Raw genomic sequence first — 23888 nt, forward strand, 5'->3', positions numbered from 1 at the left:
AGGCTGTTCTCAGCTAGTCTGCTTCTCCTTCTCCTGGCAACCCTGTCAAGGTCCCCATGGTTACACGTGTGTCACGTGACTAGCAACATAAACAATTTTCAAGGGAGCTAGCTAACATTACGGTGCGAAGCAGGTGGGAAGTAACGTTAAACTAGCTAGCCAACCCTACTCCATTTTAACAACATTGTATTTCCCTTAATGTAACCCTAACGTTGAAATGTGAGGAATATGGCTGGAATTATTCGTCGTGAGTCGGACTTTCCGAGAGTTTCTGAGAGTAGAGCATCACATCGAGGAGGGGAAAAATACGTCGGTTAAAATTGAAACATGGAGAGTTGTCCCGGCGGTCCGGTGAGCTGAAAATGGGAGCAAGCGCTTCAGTGTCGCTCTGTGTAAGTTTAGCTGCGGATAGCAGTTAGCTTCTAAGTTATCTTATTACATTCCTCATTTTTTTCCGAATTGGGTTATCTAGCTAAATCAATTAACGTTTAACCTTGTGTAGAGCAGTAGGCAGTTGTACCTATTAGCTGGTATGAGGGGCAGAGCACTAACGTTTATGTTAGCTAGCGATATATAACGTTGTTAACGTTAACATAACCATGTTGTTTCCTCTAACGTTGCTAGTTAAATGTAACGTTAACAGGTTACATTACTTCCTGGACGTGTTGTTTTATCGAGGACACATGCCACTGTGTCCTGAGTGTATAATTTTATTTTTAAACAGCTAGCATAGCTAACGTTTTCAGATCATCACATGGATCATGTAGCTAATGAAGTGAACACTTTAGATGGAGGAGGGGTTCGTGATGGATACAAAATTGGATTTCTGTATTTAGCTAAGTCATCTGTTGCATGTCCTCATTCCATGCAGAGTGACCCCTCTTCATTGAGAATCCTGAGACCCAGTGCTAAGGTCAGCCCAGAGCCCATTGCTCCCACCCTGGTTTCAGAGCCTGAACTGGTCGTCAGTAGTGTATTTGGTGTTGCCTTTGAAACACTAAGAGAGGACGGGCAGATGGTCTGTGGAATACCCCTTGTGTTAAGAGACATGGTGAAGTACCTGGATAAGAACGGTAATTGACGCACATCCTTGCTACTCTTATTCTGTGGCTCCTCTGCTTTCCTGCTCTTTCATTCACTTTATCCCTTACTTCCTCCATCTTTATCTTCCTATCTCAATGTAAAACAGTACTCAAACATCACCTGTATGTGTACTGACTGAATCTACTTCTAATCACAGGGATGCACCACAGAGGTCTTTTCCGCCTGTGTGGGTCGGTGGTGCGGACCAGGCAGCTGAGGAAGCGGTGGGACCACGGAGAGAGGGTGGACCTGGACCATGAGGGAGATGTTCCCACTGTTACCTCGCTTCTCAAACTCTTCCTTCGGGAGCTGCCCACTCCCATAGTTCCCGAACCCCATTGCAAACAGCTGGTTCTGAGCCTCACAGGTACTACTAGAAAAGCATGTTAGACTGGCATTGTTGGTATTAATTTCCATTTAATTGTAGGCATGATTAAATGAAGTTAATTAATCATAAGTGATGATTGAGAGGGATTACTTTTGTACATGAGCACATACTTCATACATGAGTGAAACCAGTATGAGAATGTCTGGGATGGGAGTTATTCTTATACCAAATTTATTGGCAGTCTGTATTTCTCAGTATGTTTCCATCTCTCCAGCAATCCATCTTCTAATATAATAAATTAATCTTAGTCATCTTCTGTGCTCAACGTCTACTCCTCTATGTACAGTAACAATAGACACGGCTAGGGCCTTATCTATTACTTAATTTAATAATAATGCTTTGAGTAACCAGCTATTTACTTTCTCAGTAGAATGCAACTATTACTTACTATTGACAAATGCCCATCTCAAATTACTAGTCCAAAGGGATGCTTTTTCATGTTTTGCTTATTTTTTAGGATATGCAGATGAGGCAGAGATGAACCAGTCTCTGAGAGAAAACCTTTGCCACTTACCTGATGACAACCTCATTATTTTGTCTTACCTCATCCACTTCTTGTCCAGAGTGGCTGCTCACAGCCAATCAAATCACATGCCTGTAGAAAATCTGGCAACCATCTTTGGGCCTTGCATATTTCAGTAAGTTGCTGTTGTGAATGGGTACAGACATTAAGCTTGAGCAAACCGTTTTGTGACATTCACACTTAGTTTTGAAGAGAGCTACAGCTTGATTTCTCCAAAGGTATGATCAAGAACAATCTAGAGTTCAACAAATGAGAGCACAAATGTTCCCTTCACAATTACTGGTTATGGCCTTTCTTCAAGCTTGTCTGTCAGATCCAGATGTAAAAAACAACAACTTTGTTTGTCATGAGAGCAACCTACTAGGTTTCTGGTCCTGCGCCACTTAGTTGGGCTGGAGTCGGGTTTGTCCCTTCAAGGAAATGGGTGTGGATTGTGGTTGATAACGCACAGCATGGCACACAAAAAGACAGACCAATATAACAGAGACCGATATCAACAGGATTTTGTCGGTTGCTTCTCCCCTCCCGTTTACAGATCGCAGCCATCACTGTAAACAAACACAATCTCTAGGGGGACACATTTGAAATTGGACATTTTGTTTCAGTTTTTGCCACAGTGGAAAGGACATATTCTATTCAGTCAACACCCTTTCAACTCTTCCCCCATCCCTTGATCTCCAAGTCTCATCTATGCCAGCCATGTTTTCTCTGAAACGTAACGGCAGGTCAGTGGAATGTGGTGTTAGTCATGTCGTAAAGTTCAGCATGTGAGGGGAAAATGTCAGATGATTTTAACTAGAGGAAGAAGGGGGTGTAGGGTTGGCAGCAGAGGCTTGGAAAAAGTTGGGGGTGGGTTTGGGTTGTGGTAGCTGCAGAGAGTTGGAAAATGTCCTATGCATTTTGTCTGGGTCTGCAGGCATTACAACATGCCTTACAACAGAGAAAAAGAGGAATGATAATAGTTTAAATAAAACGATTAGAGAATGAATGAGAGATGCATGTTTAAAACAATGTCCAGCTGAACAAAGCCACAATTTAGCCCAAAATACCGTTTAAACTACATCTAAGTAAATTGTTCTTTTGTTTTTGATTGCTCCAAGATTTTAATACTATTGATATCAATCTATGACAGGCATTGTAGCACATGTTCTTGCCATGCAGCATGTGTTACAGTTTATTTGGCCCCCGCCCAATACCTCATGCATATTTGTCATACAAGCCTCTTAACAGCTTGTTGCGCTTGTATGGGTCTGTTATGTAATCCATGTGTGCAAGCTTGTCCTGTCCTGTCATTCCAATTGACCTGCCCACTATGTAAACAAACATATATTAAGACTTACATTTTCACATTCTCTTCCCTGGGTGTATGCTATGTTAACATTTATCTACCATGTATACCTACCATCAGATAAAGTCCTAAAAAAACCTGAATGGATGTCAACAACAGCATAGCATATTGTAAACAAATAGCTGCTTCCAGGTAAACACGTGAAGACTATTTTGGTCTGAGGTGGCACTTACCTCCGTATTGTGAAGGTTATGACCAGAAGCTGCACATATCTCTGAAATGTAGAAGTTGCTAATGTCAAAGTGAAGCTTTAAAAGCTTTTACAGTCTGGCTTTTTATTTTGGTCGGTGAGAAATGTATTTTCCTGAATGTTAGATTTTGATCTACCTTATTCAGTCTGACCAGTTCAAGTTCACTGCTGTATATGCCTCCTTCCACTAGAGGGAACCCTTTTCAATTATGGTTGTTATTGCGCTAACCAGAGGACCATTCTGAATACACGCTACATATTATGTGTGACATTCTATTCCCTTTTTTTCTTTATGCAGTGTTCCTGCAGGACCCAGGATGCTGGATGAGCAGAGTGTGTGTAATACCCTTTTGCTCCATCTTCTGAGGCATCAGAAGGTTCTCTTTCCAATCCCAGCCGAGGACACAGTCTCCTCCTCACCTCCTCCTCCTACTCTCGCTGCTCTTTCACACTTTGAGGTGAACCATGTCTTTTTTTTCCCATGACAGAAATTCACCAATTGAATTTCATGGACTAGGAAGCTTATCCATTTATCTGGTTCCAGGTCGTGTTAAATGATGAATTATATTGTTAGGAATTATTGATGTATACATCTGGGAAGTACAGACAAAAAGGTCAATACATTCATACTCTTAATAAATAGGCCGAATTTCCCATAGTGGCTTTTTGTCATTCATGTGAAAACAAAATTAAATTGCATTCTCTGTGGTATTAAAAAGTTCTTTAAAAGTATTACATATAACCCTTGTATAAACCCTGTATATAGTAAATGCATATATATAATGCAAAGAAATGCTTTGTTTTGGTTAAGTTTTGTTATCTTTCTAAAGTGGTGTGTGTATATGTGTATTTGTCTTTGTTAGGTCCGATCCAGCAGTTGTCACTCAGAGCAGAGTAATGTGGAGAGGTTGGAGGGAGAGACCACTTCAGTCTCAGCTACCAGTGCTTTTCACCAAACAATTCAGATGCAGTGTCAACTCAACAGGTACTATCATCATATTCTTTATTCAGGACACAAAAAAAACAGTCCATAGCACAATACAAAACATAGCAAAAGACAGACAAATACAAGACAAAACACATACAATAAGACAGGTCCACAATACACAAAAAGAGTGTTCAGATATTAGCATATAGACTAATACGCCAATGGTTCCACAATCTCAAAGTGACCCTAACCACACTCATTGCAGGGTTCACTAGTGTTGCAATTATGCTGTTGAATGACTCAGTCTACACATACATCTGTACATGAGATTCCTGAGTACAGCAGGACAGGTGGATAAATCAACACTTATAAACATTTGGCTTGCACTGCTCCATCGTGGCATTTTAAACAGCAGCCTCATGCCATCATTATATGCCACATTGAGTTTCTGCATACTGCTTTTTTTATAGCGCCGCCACAAGTTGGCAGTATACATTGGGGTGCAAAAAGCTTTAAAAAGTGTAGTTTTCACAGACAATGAACACATACTGAATTTCCGATTCAGCATATTAGCTTGTGCATACATCATACAGTACTGTCTGTGAATGTCCCTATCATCAGACAGGTCATCAGTTATATAGTGCCCTAAGTATTTGACCTCATCACACACTTTAAGGACAGTACAGACAGAGAGAAAGCAGGAAATTACAGTTTATTGTCCTCCCTGCTTCTAGCAATCATAATATTACTCTTCTTAGAATTGTACTTAATGTCAAAGTCTGAGCCATATTGGGAGCAGACCCTTAATAACTGTTGAAGGCCAGCACTATATGGACAAAGAATCACCAGATCATCTGCGTACATCAGGTGGTTGATAATGGTTTTTACCAACCATACAGCCTGTTCCACAGTTGTTTAGCAGCTTTGATAGATCATCCATATGAATATTAAAAAGAAAGGGAGATAAAATGTTTCCCTGCCTAACTCCATTGCTTACATTGAATGGGGCAGACATAGAGTTACCCCATTTCACATACATTGACTGATGAGCCAAGATTCTCACTAGATATTTGGGAACCCCTCTGTTGTGCAATTTGTAGAATAGCTTCTCATGATTTACATGATCAAAGGCTTTAGAGGCATCAATAAAACACATACAAATCCTTTGAGGCAAAAATACACATATCCGTGCCATGTTTAGGTTTGAAGCCAAACTGGTTGTCAGAGGTCAGGACAAACTGTTCCAGCCTCTTCAGTATAATCCTCTCCAAGACCTTGGATAAAATACTGGCCAGAGCTATAGGCCGGTAATTATCCAAGCTGTCAATTTTGCCTGCTTTGTCTTTGATGATAGGCACTAATGTAACCGATAAAATCGAATCGGGTAAAATACCATGGGCTAACAACCCAGTAAAACAAATAGCAATTAGGGGACAGAGTTTTCTACTTGCAAGTTTTAAATGCGCCGCAGATATCTTATCCATAGCGCATGCCTTATTATCTTTTAGCATCATAATTGCATCATATATTTCTTGAGGGAAAACAGTCACATCTTCATTACTATTAATGTTACCCACTGTAAAGGAGTTACTTTTAACACAGTTAAACAGCTCATAATAATGTTTCTGCCACAACTGAGTAATTTTCTCTGAGACGCTGACACCATCAATGTTCATTGGTAACGATGTTTTACAGTTATTCATTCTTTTGATTTCTTTTCAGAAATCAATAGTACTATTGTATTGCAGCTTCCTTGCAAGGGAGTCAGATCTCATTGTATTTTCATTCCTCTTAATTGAACTTAGAGCATATTTAAATTTCTTATATTCAAATAAGGGACCATGTTTATGTCTGCCTGACTCAACCCATGCTTTGAAGGCCCTTCTTGCCTCAGCATGTATCTTCTATCTTCCACATAGTCATTCCAGCCTGGCTTGACTTTGTACCATCTGTGTGTCTTATACAGGGGCCTGCTCGAAACAAGGAGGGACTTTACAATATTCTCATACAGGGAGCACAGCTCAATACCATGTTGAGGGTTCTTACAATTAATATCACAGCATGCAGTGGAATCTTTTGGTAATTCAATGTTACTCACCAAGATGTCAGACTGAATATAGTATTCTTTAAGATCCTCCTCAGTCAGGTTAGACCAATCTATTTTCCCCACACACGTTGTTATCTACAGACACGAGAGTAGGTATATTGCCTAGATTTACAGATAAAGAAAAAGGCACATGATCAGTAGTGGCATAATTAATTCTCATGGCCTCTAAAGAATCATGTGCATCAGCTGTGCAAATGCAGTGATCTAGCCATGAGGTTGTGTGCCATGCCTCACTGATGTAAGTGTAGTTACTATAAGAGTACTTTGCTAGAAACAATCAGACCATTATCAGAACAAAACTGCATTAAATATTTGGCAAATAAAGAGCTGCCATCGGAAACCTCTGCATTCATATCACCCACAATAAAGAAGCACATGGAAGGTTTATCTTGAATGAAAGACATAACACAAGCCAATCTTTTAAGATATTCATCTTCATTTTGAGAACACTCATAGGGTGTTTAAATGTTTAAGATAATGAAGTTTTTATTAACACAATTAAACTCAATTCCTATGGCCCAATCAACATCCAGTCTAACGACATTAACCAGCTGATCATATTTTTTTTTATGCCATAGCAGGGCAACACTGCCAGGTATTCTACCATGAACTATCCTGATACTCAGGTCAGTAGTAGATTCACCCGCCCCATAAAAGTCTTTATGCAGGGAATTTAGACCCTCTAAATCCTGCTTTGGTTAAAAAAAAGTTTCTTGAACACATCACAGGCCTCCAAGAGTTTATCCACTACAAGGCGGCGCGATTTGTCTGCTTCACTGTGCCCAACGCGCAGTCCTTGTGCATTATATGACACAATATTGATATTCATTTATGTTTATTCATCCCTGGTCACAGCCTGGCTGCTGCTCCCCTGTGGAGCTACAGGTGTAAGGACAGTCACAGAGCGCTGCTGTTGTGGGCCAGCCTCTCCTCCTGATCCCAGGGCTGCGCTGTCACTGTTAACTATGGGTCCACGAGCCTCAAAATAGCGACGTACATGATTTCATCAACTTCTTTACATTCATCAGTAACATGAAACGAACTGAATCTGTTGCGGGTAGAGTCAGTCTTCCTACACGTCACAGACAGACAGACAGACAGATTGCTTATGTCCATGCAACTGTTATTTTCTGCCTGAACCACAGTTAAACTATTACTGAACATTCATGTGGTATTATTATACAAAAGCCTCTCCCTTCATAAATCTGTCCTGGGGGAATATTAGGACCTGACCTTTTCCCCTGTGGCATTTCACTCTGTATTCAGCATCTTTAGTCAGTTGTCAGGTTGAAAGTAGTATCACTGGTGATAAGCCTAAGATGTCATACACAGGGAATTAAGGCCAGCCTCTGGAGGTCTTTTGCACTCTGTTCATGAAAGTAAAAAAAAAAAAAAATCCAGTATCTGTAGTCAACAGGAAAAAGAGCTGTTGCTTGTATGGCTGACCTTCAGTGTAATGGCAAGTGAAAACACCATACCACCATTTGCTGCTTGAAGGAGCAGAGTGGAAGTGGAACAATGGCAAATTGGTCCCCCAGACAGAATCTACATACTAGCTGCCATCTGCTTGTGGGGAACTTTTCCCACTCAGAACTTGGAGACTGATGTGCTATTTTAATTTAAAATGTTTTTTTTTTTAAATGTGAATGTGGGTTGCCACGAGGTTGCAGACATCAAATTACATTTATATATTTTCTATTCAGCTAGTATGTAGATTCTGTCTGGGGGACCAATTCACTGATTCATTTTGTGGATGTCACATATGTATGTGAGTATAGTGTCTGGTATCTTAATTTGTGTTTGTGTGTGGATGGGAGTTCTGCTTGAAGCTAATGGGGATTACACTTTGTTGTCATTTTAGGCAGACGTGTTGTCGTTTGTTGCGTCTTTCCTATTTATTTCTTCTCAAATATCTCTTTAGTTCTAACTTCCTTTAGTTTGCCCTCTCCCTGTTTAAAAAACAAACAAATAATGAGGCAATATGAGGTTCCCTGTGTGTGTGCATCATCTCAGGTCATGGACTGAGATGTTAGATTCTTAGTTTTGAAATCAGTCACACCTGCTGAGTGCCAAGCTTCAAGTAGAATATATACCATGCCAGTTTTCTCTGTTCTCACTGCTTCTAAGTGTTTGTTTTTTTAAGTACTAATAGGGCAAACAAAAATCAATAATTTTTCATCTAACAGCTTCTCACTCTCATCTGTTTAGCAGGCGTAAGATGCTGCATCATTCCAACTGTCTATTTTTCTAGATTTAATATATTGTCTGAAATCTAACAGACAAAGCTTTTCCTCTGTCCTTATTAGTCCAAGCCCTCTTTCCTCAACTGAGGAATTAAATAACTATAAATGTTGGGGTGTAAAAATGTATTTTGTATTTATTTATTTACTGTCCTGACAAGACAAGCAGCAGCATAGGATCCAGAAGAAGTAACCACATTTCTCATGGTTCCTTTGTTAAAAATGTTTGTCTTAAGTTAAATTTGGCATAAACAAAAAAGAATGGGGTCTTTTATTCGGTTTACCTTTTATTTTCTTCTGCACATGTCAGACTGGGATTTGTCACTGGAATGTTCTTTCTCCAAAAATGCCTGGCATTTGCATGCTGTTCCGTCTGGTCATGTCTGGACGTCTATGCTTCCCACTAACGTCACAGTTTAGTATTGATTCTAGTCTAATTATACCTACAAAAGGTTTGATTACAAAAAAATGTCTCTTTTCTGTCTCTTACCAATTACACAATATTTAATTCTAAGAAAAATGAAAAAGGGTTTTCAGGAAGCTATTTACTTCAATAATATTTAACAATAAATGTCTCTTTCATCTAAGTAATTTCATTTATTCCTAAAATTATCCATTTTCATGTCAAGTCTGGATATGTAGGTCAGGAAATATGTTATTTAACGGTTTGTTGGTCAATACACATGAATACTCTTCCCTATGTAGTCACGTTTTTTAATCAGTATTTAACTTCTTATCAGTAATTCTGGTTGTGCATATCAGTCAACGTTTAAACTGGTGTGTTTGAGTGTGAAATGTATGCAGCTGTGTGCACCTTTTATTTATTTGTCAATTTGTGTGAGCTGTCCTGTCTCAGCCTCTTTGGCCTACTTCTAACTATATTACTAAGTGCTGCTCTATGTGAGTTTATGTGTGTGTGTCTGTGTGTGTGTCTGTGTCAGTGTGTGCGGGTGCACCGGTAATTGAAGGGGGTGGGTGAGCTCTCTGCCTCAGGGTGTCACTCGTGTTGTTGACCATCGAAACATCATCATTTGTGCTCTCTTTTCTTTATGTCTTTGGCTTTTTCTGTCCTTTCAAAGAAGCAAGCTGTTCACTGTCACATGTAAATGCGTATGCTAGACTGCTGTGAGTTTAGACGTTTTAGCAAAGGATGTTTTCTTGTCTCATCTGCTTCAGCATCGGTGACAACAACCATGGGTCTACAGTCCTCCACAAGTGAGTGAGATAATGCAAGGCTGTCTTAGACACAGAAGACAATTGTAGTTGCTTTAGAGCAGTCAATAATGCATAAAACTAATCTTAGCATGCTGTTATCTACACAAAAAGACATCTGTGGTTTGAGAAGCATGTGTGCATCTTGCATATCAACATTGTTCACGTTACACTTGCTGTTGTCTGCAGTTTTTGTCTGTCTTGTTTTCTTTACCTCATCTGATCAAGCTCTGTGAGATAGAGATGGCTTGAGGAAGGGAAACTTGAAGCAGGAAAATAATTCATTTTTTGCTGCTGCTGTACTCCCCCATCTGCTGTAGGTTACAGCTCTGGAGTCATACACCGCTTTCAGCTAGTACGTGACCCATGGGCTGTTTTTGGGTCACGTCATGGCAAATCAGTTGTGCTTGTTTTTGCTGGGAGCAGCTCATTAATGCTTCATGAGTTGTGTCATAGTGTAGATTTGGATTAAGCACTGCTGATTCATGATCTGCTGAATTTTACCTGGCAATGAGGCCAGCTGTTTTCTCAGATTCATTGTTGGACATTTCAGACTTAACTCATGTTAGCCTTGAGAGATAAATACACTTAAAATCTATTGTGTATCATGTATTGTATTCCTACTAACATAACATGGACTTATTTTAGTTTTATTCTAGTGCCATTTTTTAAATATTTGTTCAATATTCTACTGATCTTTGTGTCTTTTTTAAAAGTTTCTTGATGTCCCCCCTTCTTATTCAAACTTTAACTCTTTTGATTGTCGGTCTCTCCTCTCTCTTTCTTATTGTTATTTTCACCTTTTCTGTACCACTATCTCATGAGGCGCCCTTTATAATGGTTTATTCATTGTAATAAGTTGTATTGTATTAATGGTTAATACATATTTTACTAATGTTTTATAGATCAGAAATAAACCATGATTTAAAAAAAATAAAAAACTAATTTTTTGGTTGCCAGGTTGTGAAAAATCCCTATGTCTGCCAGTTGACCTCCTCCATTGAGACATTTGCTTTAAAACACAGTCACTGTCTTTTAGCAAGTCCTTTTGTTCTTCCAGAAGTACAATGGACCGTTTAATCAAGTACCTTCTGGATAAAAGGGCCGCAGAGCATCTGGACCAAACTTTTTCATTTAATTTGTTAATGCGGTATTACTGATCTATAAAGCATTAGGAAGGGATTCATTAATAAATCCATTAAAGGATTAGAAAGTGGTATGTCCTTTTCTATTCCACTCCTTCTGTGTGTGTACCCCTCGGTCTATCTCACTCTCTCTCTCTCTCTCTCTCTCTCTCTCTCTCTCTCTCTCTGTCTCTGTCTCTGTCTCTCCATAGTCCTGACACACTGGCACAGGGTTGTGAAACCAGCTGTGACGTCAGTGCTGACATTCAGAAGCTGATTCCAGACCATGAGGCTCTGGAGCAGAGCAGTGACAGTACAGATGCAGGCAGTGTGGTCTCCGGCCCCACTGACCCAGGGCCAGAGCAACACCAGCACCAGAGCAGACCATCCCAAAGCCTCCAGGAAGTTCCACCAGAGTTGGAATGTGCCACACAAGGGTGAGAAGGCCCTTTACGTCCTCCTCAAACCTCAAACTTACAAAACATTTTCATTAATACAATTCCTCTACAGTTTACTGAGTGTTTCTTTATCAACAGGACCTTTTCACAGGACAAGATACCACCATTCACCTCCATGTCAAAGGAGAAAGAAGAGGAAGAGGTAGACAATCGAAGGACACCTCCCTCACCCATCAGAGTCAACTGTTCAACGGTGTGCATTGTTGATTTTTTCTTATTTTGTTAAGCCCTCATATTCTTTGTTTTATTTTATTTTTCTTTCTTTCAAATGTTTCTCTCCCTATTTTGAGCCTATTAATCTGTTATTAGCTCTTAGTACTCAACATCTCTAGCTGTGAATGTCATTCAGCGACAACTGTTTCTATGATCTTTTCAATTTATTTCTAGCTCTATAAAAATGTAGTTAATTAAAAACAGTACATCCACCTGCTGCCCCCTGCATGTGCTGCACAATACACTGTGGAGTGTGTAGTGTTAAAGGTCCCATGCCATGGTGTTCTTTGGATGCTTTTATATAGACCTTAGTGGTCCCCTAATACTGTATCTGAAGTCTCTTTCCCGAAATTCAGCCTTGGTGCAGAATTACAGCCACTAGAGCCAGTCCCACAATGAGCTTTCCTTAGTATGCGCCATTTCTGTGTCTGTCGCCATTGAGGAGGAGAGAGGGGGGGCAAGGTGGAGGGTGGGGGTGTGGCCTTGACCAACTGCCACTTTGCTTGTTTGAAAGCCATGATGTCTCTCTCTCTCTCTCATGGGTGGGTCAAATTCTCTGGGCGGGCAAAGCAGAGAAAGGGGAGGTAACCTTGCTCCTTATGACCTCATAAGGAGCAAGATTCCAGATCGGCCCATCTGAGCTTTCATTTTCTCAAAGGCAGAGCAGGATACCCAGGGCTCGGTTTACACCTATCGCCATTTCTAGCCACTGGGGGACCATAGGCAGGCTGGGGGAATGCATATTAATGTTAAAAAACCTCATAAAGTGACATTTTCATGCCATGGGACCTTTTTAAATGAAGTGACAAAGCACTAAATTGTGCTTTTAATGTTAAAAGTTGAAAACCGTTTAGCTCAACAGGTGAGTAGAGGGTTATATATTATGGACTGAATTTTTTTTCAGGCTTCCAAAGATGCAGGGCAGAAATCATCTGCTTTAGACTGCTGCATAGCGAATGAATCACAGAGCAGCACCAAAACACAGACTCAGCACACACAGAGGTGAGAGGAACTAGACAAGATGACATTTTGTTGCCGTTGTGTTATCCTCCTTTTTGTTTCTGCTTTGTACTGGTTTTATTGCAGCAACCATTTGTTCATTGGTCTTGACAGATAACATCCAAGTGGAACAAAAATGTCAGACTTTCTTAAATCAGCTATTTGAAATGTAACTAAGATTCAAACACAATCTCAAGTCAAAGAGAAGAACCGTTAACAAAAGGGGCTGTGTTAGAAATCAGAATTAATTTGATCTGATACCTGTGGACGCTTCATGGTTCATCTCAGTTCAGCTCATCTCTCAGCCCTGCAGTCATTTGAGAAGTAGGTTATCGGAGCAGTGTGCTGCTCAAAGTCATGTTTTTGATATGATTCCAGTCCAAAAAACACTGACTTGCCACAGGGGCGCACGACCAACTAGCTAGATTAGGTCGACCGTAGTCTCGCATTGCCAGACCTATATCCACAGCGCTGTGGAGTAAGGTCTGGCTACACCACAGATACATTCTGGGATAGGAGAAAGAAACGCTCTGGGTTGTTTGCATTTTCTTTAAACCAATCACAATTTTTGCTAAATAGTCTCTGTAAGGAACTTGTGTTGATGGAACATTTGCACCCTGCAAAAGAAAACGGCACATAAAATATTAAATGAAGTTAGCTGTTCACACAATACAGTATACATGAGCTATTTAAATTAACTGAATACATACATACACTGGTTAAACATAGTTTGCTCTTACCAGTGTATCTTTGTGTGTACTTCGTCCATAGCAATCACCACCTATCGTTCCCAAAATGTCCCAGTTAGAGAGTAAACTATTTATTTGTAAATCTTTACAATCATTCACCCGAAAGAATCAGGCAGGCCTGTCTTGTTGCACAATCCAAATGTTCTTCAAAACTTGGCATGTTCAGTGTGTAGCTTGCTAGCTCGAAGTTTGTTGTTGTTTCCCGAAGTAAAGGCAAATTGGCAACATACAGAGAGCGGAAGCGGAGGAAAATCACACGCCAGATGTCAGGCAATAATCCTGAAAATGTACTTCCGTTGATCCAGACTAGGTCGACCCTAGCATGGTGGCCTCTACAGAGCCACATGACAAGTCTTCTCAGTTATGCCTCATTAGTGTCGGACATGAATAAGCCATAACCTAAATGGCAGTGCCAGATGACTGTCTGGCTTCCAAGCTACAGATTTCTGGGCAGCCCTGCCTGTGAGCAGATTTGATACAGTTCATTATGGATACAGACAGAGCACAATGTGTATTAAAGTCACATGGATTGTGAACAACAAGGAGAAACGGTGTCAAACTAGTATTTAATGCAATTTTAATGTATTTGCCTGATGTTGGCATAATTTTGTTTTTCAGCATGCTGTGCTGCACAGAGTACAAGACAGAAGCCAAAACCACAATATCTGAGAAGGTAAACAGGTCTTTGTGAAGCGTATGGCTGCCATCTAATAATCATTTTAACTGGCTCTCATTTAAATTAATTCATTCTATAATAGACAGGTCTGAGAGTTTGTAGCCTTAAGCCACCTGCCATAGGCTTTAAAAATACAGTAAAAATAATGGACGTAGCAGCAGTGATGTCACCCATTGGTTTGTGGACGGGGAGGATGCATAGACTGTATGAATGAAGCCAAAAAATCTTGATCGCTCACCGGTGGCTGGCTGCAGTATAGGTCATAAATCTCGCTCCTCAATGTTAGCGGATGGGACATGGGCCAAACTAAAAAATCAAAGTACGTCAAACGATGGTTTCTGTAATTTTAGGTAGTTCTTATCACGCTAATGTTTCTTCAAGTGTTAATTTTTCTGACCCTAAATTTGGTTTTTATTAGTTATTTGATGGTTATCATGACGTTGGGTGAAACGTCATGATTGACAGCTGTAATTGACTTGGTTAAATTCCCAGCACAGAAAAAAGGGAAGATGTGATGCTAGTCTTAAAACCATGGATGTATGCATACACAGTGTTACCCGATTAACCATAGACTATATATATATATATATATATATATATATATATATATATATATATATATATATATATATATATATATATATATATATATATATATATATATTTAGCAGTAACTAAGAAAATACACTCAGGATGTCCTTTTGAGTGTTTATTGTCACACAGCCTTGTGATGATAACAATTAGTTAGTCATTTACTATTCACTAATATTTACTTTCAAAATTAATTAAACTTCAAAATATATTGGTCTTGACTTTTGTTAAAGAAACTGTCAATGAAAAAAATAACTGGGTCTGTTGAAAAAGTTGATTTAAAAGGACAGAATATCTCTCTATGTGTCATTGTAACCTACATTTTTGCATGGGGGAGTGTGAGTGTGTCAGTAAGTGGGCTGCGGGAATAAGACTTCATCCGTGCGTATGCTGTCTGTTCCTTCAGGAGAGAAGAGGAGGAGGAGGAGGAGGAGGAGGAGGAGGAGGAGGAAAAAGATGTAGTGGTTCTCCTGACAGACACGTTTGCAGAGGCAGGAACGACAGCTATGACGTAAGTTCTCCTTTCCCACAGTCTTTTTAGATGCACAAATTAACACTTTTTTTAGGATGAGGGTATCTATGACAACAGGACCGCTGATACCGCCAGTCATTGTGTGTGTGTGTGTGTGTGTGTGTGTGTGTGTGTGTGTGTGTGTGTGTGTGTGTGTGTGTGTGTGTGTGTGTGTGTGTGTGTGTGTGTGTGTGTGTGTGTGTGTGTGTGTGTGTGTGTGTGTGTGTGTGTGTGTGTGTGTGTGTTGCTAGGTGTGAGTTTGCTTGCCTGTGGGTGTTTTGCTTCAGTAATAACAGCCTCACTCCTTCCCCTCCATCCATCCTTCCACCTCCTCTGCGTGACGCACAAAGCAGTGTTTTTTTTATTTTTTATGAATGAACAGCCAAGGAGGGTGAGAAAGGAGAAGCCGAGCCCTTATCTGCTGCTGCTGCTGTTGATGATGATGCTGAGAATGACGTCAGAGCCCCAAACGGAATCTGCATTATATTCCAATCTTCCTGCTGAGCTCAGAATGATTTCGGTGCAACTCAGTTACAAATTTTATTTTTCACCATGCATCAGAATTCATTGCATATACACCGACTTACACACACACACACACACACACACACGGCAACCGTGACTCCATGCAGCTCCATCAAATAGACTCCTTAGCTCGGTCTGACAACGTTGCCGTGGAAACACCTCGTCATATACAGTACCTCTCTCCTCCCTTGCGCGCACACCCACACCACACGCACCGACATGAGCGGTATTCCCGCCGCCCACCTTCTTCCATGCATGTTGAATAATCCATGTGGAGGCAGTTTAGCAGCAGAAGTGCTGGGAATACCGTCAGAAGGAAAACATGTGGATTTAGGTATTCTCTTTGGGGGCAAGATATACTCTCGCACACTCACACACCCAGAAACATGCGATGATCTGGGAATCGCCGCAATACTGCTAATGGAATTACAGTGTGTTGCTCATCAGGGAACCCACATTGGGTGCTGATGCACGATAGGAATCTTACTCACTGACTGACAAAACTCGGTGGGATTCTTGTCGAGCAGGTTGTATGCCTGGCTGGCGAGCTACAGCAGAGGAGTCTGTTTACTGAAAATACGCATCACCTCACATGCGCTGCTTGTAATGAGCGTTTCTATCTGCTTTTATAATAGACTGGGAGCCTTGGACAAGCAAAGATTTGCTTTTGTTTTTTGAGAAGTTTGTTCCTCGTGCATTAGCCCCCCCACAAAATCAGCCTGCTCACAGAGCTATATTCTCTATATTCTGACTCATTCCTTTTTCAGGAGGACAAGACAACCACTCACCTCATCGTGCAACTCTCTGCCCAACCACGCTTCCGCGCCAGAATATGTATTTTCATAGGAGAGAGTAAAATGGTTTTACAGGACTTTTCAAGATTCCTGAGCAGCATGTGAAACGTTGAAGACTCCCTCCACGCAAACTACGACACATCTTTCTGACTTCTTCTGTCGCTGCCCATCTGCATCCCTGAAGCCATGTTCTGCTTCTGTTTCCAGAGCCCCTCCCTCAAGCTACAAGCCCTGGAAGGTGACTTGGAACCCCTGCCTGCACCGGTAGACCCCCGAGCTCAGCATAACCTACCTTCCCAGCAACAGCCTTTTTGCACTGAAGAGCAGAGCCTTTATTTGTCCCACAAGCTGCTTCTCCACTTGCCGTCGTCGCCACCAGCTCATGATCAGGTTGACTCATCACAGTCTGGTAAGACAATGGCAATGAAGTGCTGATATTCTGATTTCTGAACTTCCCATGGTAAATATCTATTTGGGGTTGTAAAAGCCAATTATCATAAATGTATTTAGACAAATTATGTCAAAAGCAGCTCACAATACAGTACTTTTAGCTCATTGGCAATCAAACCCATAACCCTGTCAGTGTAAAAGCCACACTTCATATATGCTGTGTTAGTGCCATTATTTATAGTATCTAATTAATCATCTGTTTTCATTCAGAGCATCTTCCTAGCTGCTGTAATTCCTTTGGTGCACAATTTTTTTTTTTTTTTAAAAAGGCCAATAAATATTGACAGCGAGCTACAGTATGAGCGTCATCATTTCCCAGAGCTGGGTGTGTCTTTTCTTGATAAGTTGAGTAACAACGCACCAAGGTACGATGCTGTTACTGTTACATCACTGCACAGCCGCCTGTAACATGATGAGTTGGTACATTATATTCAATAATGTGTAATATTTTTTTGTATACATTGTTTTGTCTTGCTGTCCTTTAAAAACATTGCAAGAAAGTGTTGTTTAACCTTAGAGGTAATAGCTAAAAGTTAAAAAAAAAACATTTGGATGTGTACTGAATTTGTCACAAATGATTATTTCCTAGGAAAGATATTACATGAGTAGCTTGAATAGGAAAGAGCTATTTGTCCTTGTTTCATTCTCCTTCTTTTTGTCTCCCTCTCTCTCTCCTTCTCACCCTTTTTGTTTTATTCCTACCTCCTCCCTCTACCCTTTTTCTCCCTCTCTCACATCTCTCATTTTGTCAGTCTGTCCTCCTTTATTTGGTATATAAAAATGACATTTTGAATGTCATTTAAAGAGTCAAATGAGAAATAGTCAAAATTATTAGATTTAAGTTGATATTTTGTCCGTCCTCTCTCTTACAGTACACAACTCATCCCCTCATTCACCAGAGTCCAGTCCTGTCCTCTCCACCGCCATTCTTTTTGAAGGAATTTCAGGAAATGACACCCTGCCAAGCCCACCAGGTCCTAAAACCAGCCCACTCCTCTCTTGTTTTACGACGAGCGATTGCCCGGTTCCCTCACCGCGCTGCCCCAGCCTCAGTCACAGCCTGCGCTACAACCTAGACCCTGATACAGCCCCTTCTCCACCGTGCTCACAGCACATCCGCATGTAAGATAACTGTTTCTTCATTTACTTTATTTAGGAATTGCAGCTCACATATGTGATAGTCTAAAATGTTATGTTCTTACTGTACTTCTGGGCCTCAAATGATAAGTGGTTTGAAAAGATTACAGCACTAATGCCGTACAGATGCAGACTGGAGGATTTCTGAGTGGCTACAATGTTAGGTGATAGTTAAATGCATGAGTCAGTGCATCATGGAACTATATGCATCCTTCTGTGTCCAGGGCTCGCAGCACTATACATACAGAGCCGGACGAGGGCTCTGTGTCCATCTCCATGCTCAACAGACACATTCACAGCCTGAGGAAGAGGATCAGGCATTTTGAGGAGCGTTTTGAACAGGAGAAGCACTATAAGGTAAGGGAGGAATTTAAAGCTGCTTGGTCAGCTGGAATCTTCTGTCGTGATTGGATTGGAAGTTATTGCCTCAGAGTGTGAAGCTCAGTGTTGCCTTTTTCCGTAGCCAGTAACCACCTCTCACAGAGCCATGGCAAAGATTTGTTATCTGTGCATATCTGGCGGGGTGTGAATTTGTTATTTTTAAGTTTTAAAATGATGCAAAGTTCCAGGTACTTAATGCAAGAGACTCTGTTCTGTCACTGATGTGAGTTTGTTGTTGTTTTTCAGCCGGCTCACAACGACAAGACGGCACATCCAGAGGTGGCCAGACTGATGATGGAGCTCATTAAGAGTCGCAAGCAGCTTAAAGGTCAGTTACATAACCATAAATACACACTCAAACACTTGAATTAATGATTGCAGTGGTGGAAGATGTGTGGAAGTTTCTTTTTGTAGCAAGTGTGGTTTTTCAAAATAATAGAATTTGTGAAACAAATAAAGACAGTTGCAGACTAAACCAAGTTTGGTTTTTGTATTTTATTGTATACTTGCAAGAATATAGGAGTAACACAATTTCACAAAAGGCACAGCAGCTCTGTGAAAAAGTATCTTCCACGAATGAGAAAAAGCACACAGCTTATATGCATCTTCAGTGAGATAGTACAAACGCACTTGTCTAAGCATGACTCAGAATTTCTTACAATCAATCAAACATAGTAGGCATTCAGGAGCTACTTTGCTTCTTCCCCTCTGTACCACTTTCTACCCCAAGGTTTAGACATCCCGTTTATCTTAACTATCTGAGAAGTCTCAACTATCCAGGGAGAAATGAATGTCCCGGGAGAGATAGTTTAGGGTGACCTTGTACCTTATCTGTTCAGTGTACACATTACGTTCCCAGACTTTGTGGCTCCCACTTAGTTTAGTGAGAATCAGAGAAACTCACTTTCAGCATTGTGAAAGAAACTGAAACAAAAATAAGACAAGAATATAAAGAATCATGCTTAAATGTAATTTTGCCATTTACGTATGTATTCAGATTGCTTTAATAAAAGTCCAAATACAACATTAAAAAATACTACATACCTGGATTTCAAAATCTTACTTAAAGCCAGGGATGGTAATGTTAAAAAGCTAGCAAGATTTGAAAGTGGTAGTTATTTTTAAATAACTGAAGCATTATAAATGTACTTAAAATATGAATATGAAAAGTAATACTGCAGAAAATGGCCCCTGTGACTGACATATATGACATGAATGTTAATTAATAATGATTGCATCAATGAATAAATACCATTTTACTGTTGTATCTGGTCAAAGTGGATCTAGTTTTAACTACTTTATATACAGCTAGTTTGATTGAGTGGTTCCCAACTAATGTTTGCTTTTTTATGAACTATTGGAGAGCTTTACCTCTTTGGGCCTCAAACTGTTATTTAAATAAACCATCTGAGAGGTTTAGAGGGGAAATCACTCTTTGTTGGAGCTGCTAACAACTCAGACATCTAAAATTTGACAAGGGACAAACTAGACGCCAAAAATGTTGGGAACAGTATTGCCTTGTATTTTGTAACCTTCATGTGGTTTTAATGTAAAACCTTAATCTGAAAAGTAAGTACAGCTGTCAAATACATGTAGTTGAGTAGAAGTATAAAGTAGAATAAAATGTAAATACTATATAGGTACACAACTGCATTTATTTACAGTACTTGAATGAAGTTACTTCATTGCTTTCCACCACTGAATAATTGCAACAATACCAATATATTTACCAGGCAACCAAAGTCCACGTTTTAGATTCACATTGTCCCTGTTTACCATTTTTTTTCTGAACTGCTGTCATCTTTTAGAGCTGAAGCTGAGACAGTCAGAAGAACGGGCTCTGAAAGGGCAGGGAGACTTCAACCGATCAGCTGAAACATGCAGGACCAACGTAGACCAGAGGGAGGCAGCACTAACAGGGACTGAGCTGCAGCAACTTAACAATAACAGTAACACCAAGCCAAATGTGGAGGAAACTGTCAACATTATAACCAACAGACTGAAGGAAAGACGACGAGAGCTGGGCCTGCCTGATAGCATCAAGGTTGGTATTGTAGAAATGCTTTTACACTTCAAAATATTGTAATGTAGGTTTGATAGTCTGATTCCCTGGGCTGGCAGGAATAATCTGTGTGTAGAAAAACAGTAACAGTAAAGACTGGAACAGAGCATTACGATAATCTATGAAATTTCTTGACCGGACTGATCACCTGTTAACAGTTTTCACTGTGCCTGTATGTGCAGGAGATGTCCCATTTCCAGCTGATTTTGGAGAAGACCAGCCTGCAGAAGTGTTTGCTCTACTTTGAGGGTCTTCACGGACGACCAGTAAGACCAGCCTGAATGACTCCCTTATGTTTATGTCTTATTTTTTACTTGATGGCTCCACTTTAATAATTTAGTTCTCTTCTTGTCCTTACATAGTTGATCTCTTGTTCTTTCTATTTGTGCATTACCACCAAAAAACAAAGTGGTTTCTGTTTGTATCTTCAGAGTACCAGGCAGGAGCGCACTCTGATGAAACCTTTTTATGATCGCTACCGTCTTCTTAAGCAGCTGCTGTTTTCTTCTTCTTCTGCTGTTTCAACAGTCATTACGACCATTGTGAGTAAACATCTAATGCTGAATTTTAAATAAAAGAATGATGGGATCTCTAGAATTACACAAACCCATTGTATTTTCACTTGTGTTGATCATAGAAAAAAAAAAAAAAAAAAAAAGGTGTGGATAGAACTGACCATGGCATACAGAAGAGTGTCCCTCTCTTGCCCTCTAGTGGCCAGATATGAGAGCTACACCCAAGTATTGTGAGACCCCTAAGTTCATTTAGCCAAATATATGATGGCAAGACAGATAATGCTGAAATTTTGCTGTTCTTTGACTAGGTAGCTAATCAATTGAAATATGTACTATACTATGACTAATTCCCAAAAGGCTGAATAGGTTTTACTTACATCTTTATAAATACTATTTAAGTAGTTGTACATTTTTATTCCCAACTATACGTTCGTACATTCTCCACTTTTTTTCAGATTTTTTATCTTCATTTTTAATATTTGTTCTTTTATTCTATCCTATTTATTATTTCATGTATATTCTGTATGTGTGCTATGTGTCTGATATTTTGCTGCTGTAGCACCGTAATTTCCCATTTTGGGATCTATCTATCTATCTATCTATCTATCTATCTATCTATCTATCTATCTATCTATCTAGAGTTAGTTAAAACTACGACAGATTAGTGATCTGTGTGTGTGTGTGTGTGTGTGTGTGTGTGTGTGTGTGTGTGTGTGTGTGTGTGTGTGTAGGAAGAAGAGGAGGGCTCTGATGACGAGCATCCCAAACAGCAAAGCCCCATGCTGCAGCCACTCCGACTGAAATCTCCCAGGTGTGTGTCTTTAGATGAGTCGCCACATCTGTCTTCTCTAGAAATTTCTGAAACACCTCTCGTGTCCCCACTGGAGGAGGTGAAGAGTTTCCAGCCACAGATCATCACCTTGGCAACACTACATGAAGCTTCCAGGTAGTGTGTGTGTGTGTGTGTGTGTGTGTGTGTGTGTGTGTGTGTGTGTGTGTGTGTGTGTGTGTGTGTGTGTGTGTGTGTGTGTGTGTGTGTGTGTGTGTGTGTGTGTGTGTGTGTGTGTGTGTGTGTGTGTGTGTGTGTGTGTGTGTGTGTTTGTGTCATTAGCAGCTTTATGACTACACAACATTTTAACGGGAAGCTTTTTCAAATAATAGCTTTTTTGCTTTGAATTATTTGTTGTCATAAGTTCACACATTTACAGACAATTTAAAAGATCTAAGAAATGTTTTGATTCTTTCTTGACAGACCAGAACTACTGGATCACCTCAGAACGGCACGATTAGAGAAGCGGAGGCTTCATCAGGCGCTTAGAGAGTTTGAGGACCATTTCTACACACAGACCGGCAGGTAAAAAGACACACACACACACACACACACACACACACACACACACACACACACACATAAAAACACAAACGACACACACAACACATCCCAACATCTTAGCTTTTGAATTTTATTTTGTCTTTTAATAAACTTGGAACATTTGGTTTTCAACAATGCCTTGTGAAAAACAAAGAAAAAACATCCACAAAAGAAATTCCGTAATGGTACGACAGTGTAATGCACACTTTTTTAACGTTAATACAGCACAGAGACGAAGAGATAGACATTTGCTCTGAACTGTTCACATCCTTGTACTGTACATGTTAGTCCTCCAAAGTAAATACAGCAAGTTTTTGATTACAATACACACTGTACAAAGCTATCTGAGTAAGGCAACATAGGGACTATCAACCAGTTATGGAAGCTGCTGCAGGTTGTTTGAAACTACTGAAGTTTTGCCTTGTGTTTGTATCTTTTTTTTTCCTTCCATGTATTGTTAACAGGGCTTGTCAGAAGGAGGACCGTGGACCGATGGCAGAGGAGTACTGCCAGTATAAGAACCTCAAAGCAAAGATCCGTCTACTTGAGGCCCTGCTTAGTAAACAACAGGACTCAACCAAGACCATTTGAATTAACTCACAGTGGGACTTATTTCTTACTTAACAGGACTCGATTATTTCTGAAAAATCAAGTTGTGGAGCTGGTGGGTCTGGTCTTGATTCATTCCATGCTCATTATGTTGATGCACTTTACATAAAGGAAACAGATGGAAATTGGTGACAATTTGACTGAAATGCTGCGCAACTGCAGAGTCCTTTTTAGTCCCAAAAACACATCATTCATGACGCATCTCATTACAAACCTGATGTAGCAAGCGTATTTTATGTAGCACTAATTTATGTCAAGGATGATGAGCTGTAACAACTTGATGTTAGTTACATATTAGTAATTTTAAGATAACTGTATGTATATTATGGCACTATGCTTTTTTTCCTTGCCAAATACTATTTTTGGACAGCTTTGTCTATAGTTAATGTTGAAACTGCATTTTTTTTTAAAGTGCTATATTGGCAAAAAAAAGGTATAAGCTTAAATGCAATCAATGAGACAATCCTTTCGTGTTTGTGCATGTCAGTTTTTTTGTCCTACATTGTGCTATGATATGCATTAAGAAGAATGCCATAGTTGATCTAAATTGTGTATCAATTTACATGTTCACCTTGGAAAATATGTGAACGTTGGTATTGTAGTGGAAGTTCAAATGCTGTCAAGTTAGTGTTTATCCCACCATTTTGCCTGTATGAAGTTAATTCACCCTAAAAACAGTTGTTGACAATGATCAGAGCTTTTG

General features: G+C 40.0%; 1 protein-coding gene across 3 annotated transcripts; it reads left to right on the forward strand.

Annotated features, from left to right (window-relative positions):
• The first annotated feature begins 65 nt into the window (after positions 1-65).
• On the forward strand, positions 66-23650 carry LOC114572589 (protein FAM13A). Of its 3 annotated transcripts, none has more exons than XM_028604276.1 (22): positions 66-392; positions 872-1073; positions 1241-1450; positions 1929-2109; positions 3831-3990; positions 4396-4517; positions 9984-10022; positions 11356-11580; positions 11680-11794; positions 12719-12816; positions 14181-14235; positions 15236-15340; positions 16867-17068; positions 17982-18231; positions 18471-18603; positions 18874-18955; positions 20436-20671; positions 20872-20955; positions 21121-21231; positions 21936-22150; positions 22457-22558; positions 23041-23650. In XM_028604276.1, exons 1-22 carry the CDS (start codon positions 363-365, stop codon positions 23165-23167), a joined length of 3084 nt encoding a protein of 1027 aa, XP_028460077.1. In that variant the 5' UTR covers positions 66-362; the 3' UTR covers positions 23168-23650. The 3 variants fall into 3 exon arrangements, with proteins under 3 accessions (XP_028460077.1, XP_028460078.1, XP_028460079.1); XM_028604277.1 differs by having other exon boundaries at positions 66-351; XM_028604278.1 differs by lacking the exon at positions 9984-10022.
• Positions 23651-23888: the final 238 nt, after the last annotated feature.

This window comes from Perca flavescens, chromosome 17 (assembly GCF_004354835.1).
Source record: "Perca flavescens isolate YP-PL-M2 chromosome 17, PFLA_1.0, whole genome shotgun sequence".
Classification (NCBI taxonomy): Eukaryota; Metazoa; Chordata; class Actinopteri; order Perciformes; family Percidae; genus Perca; species Perca flavescens.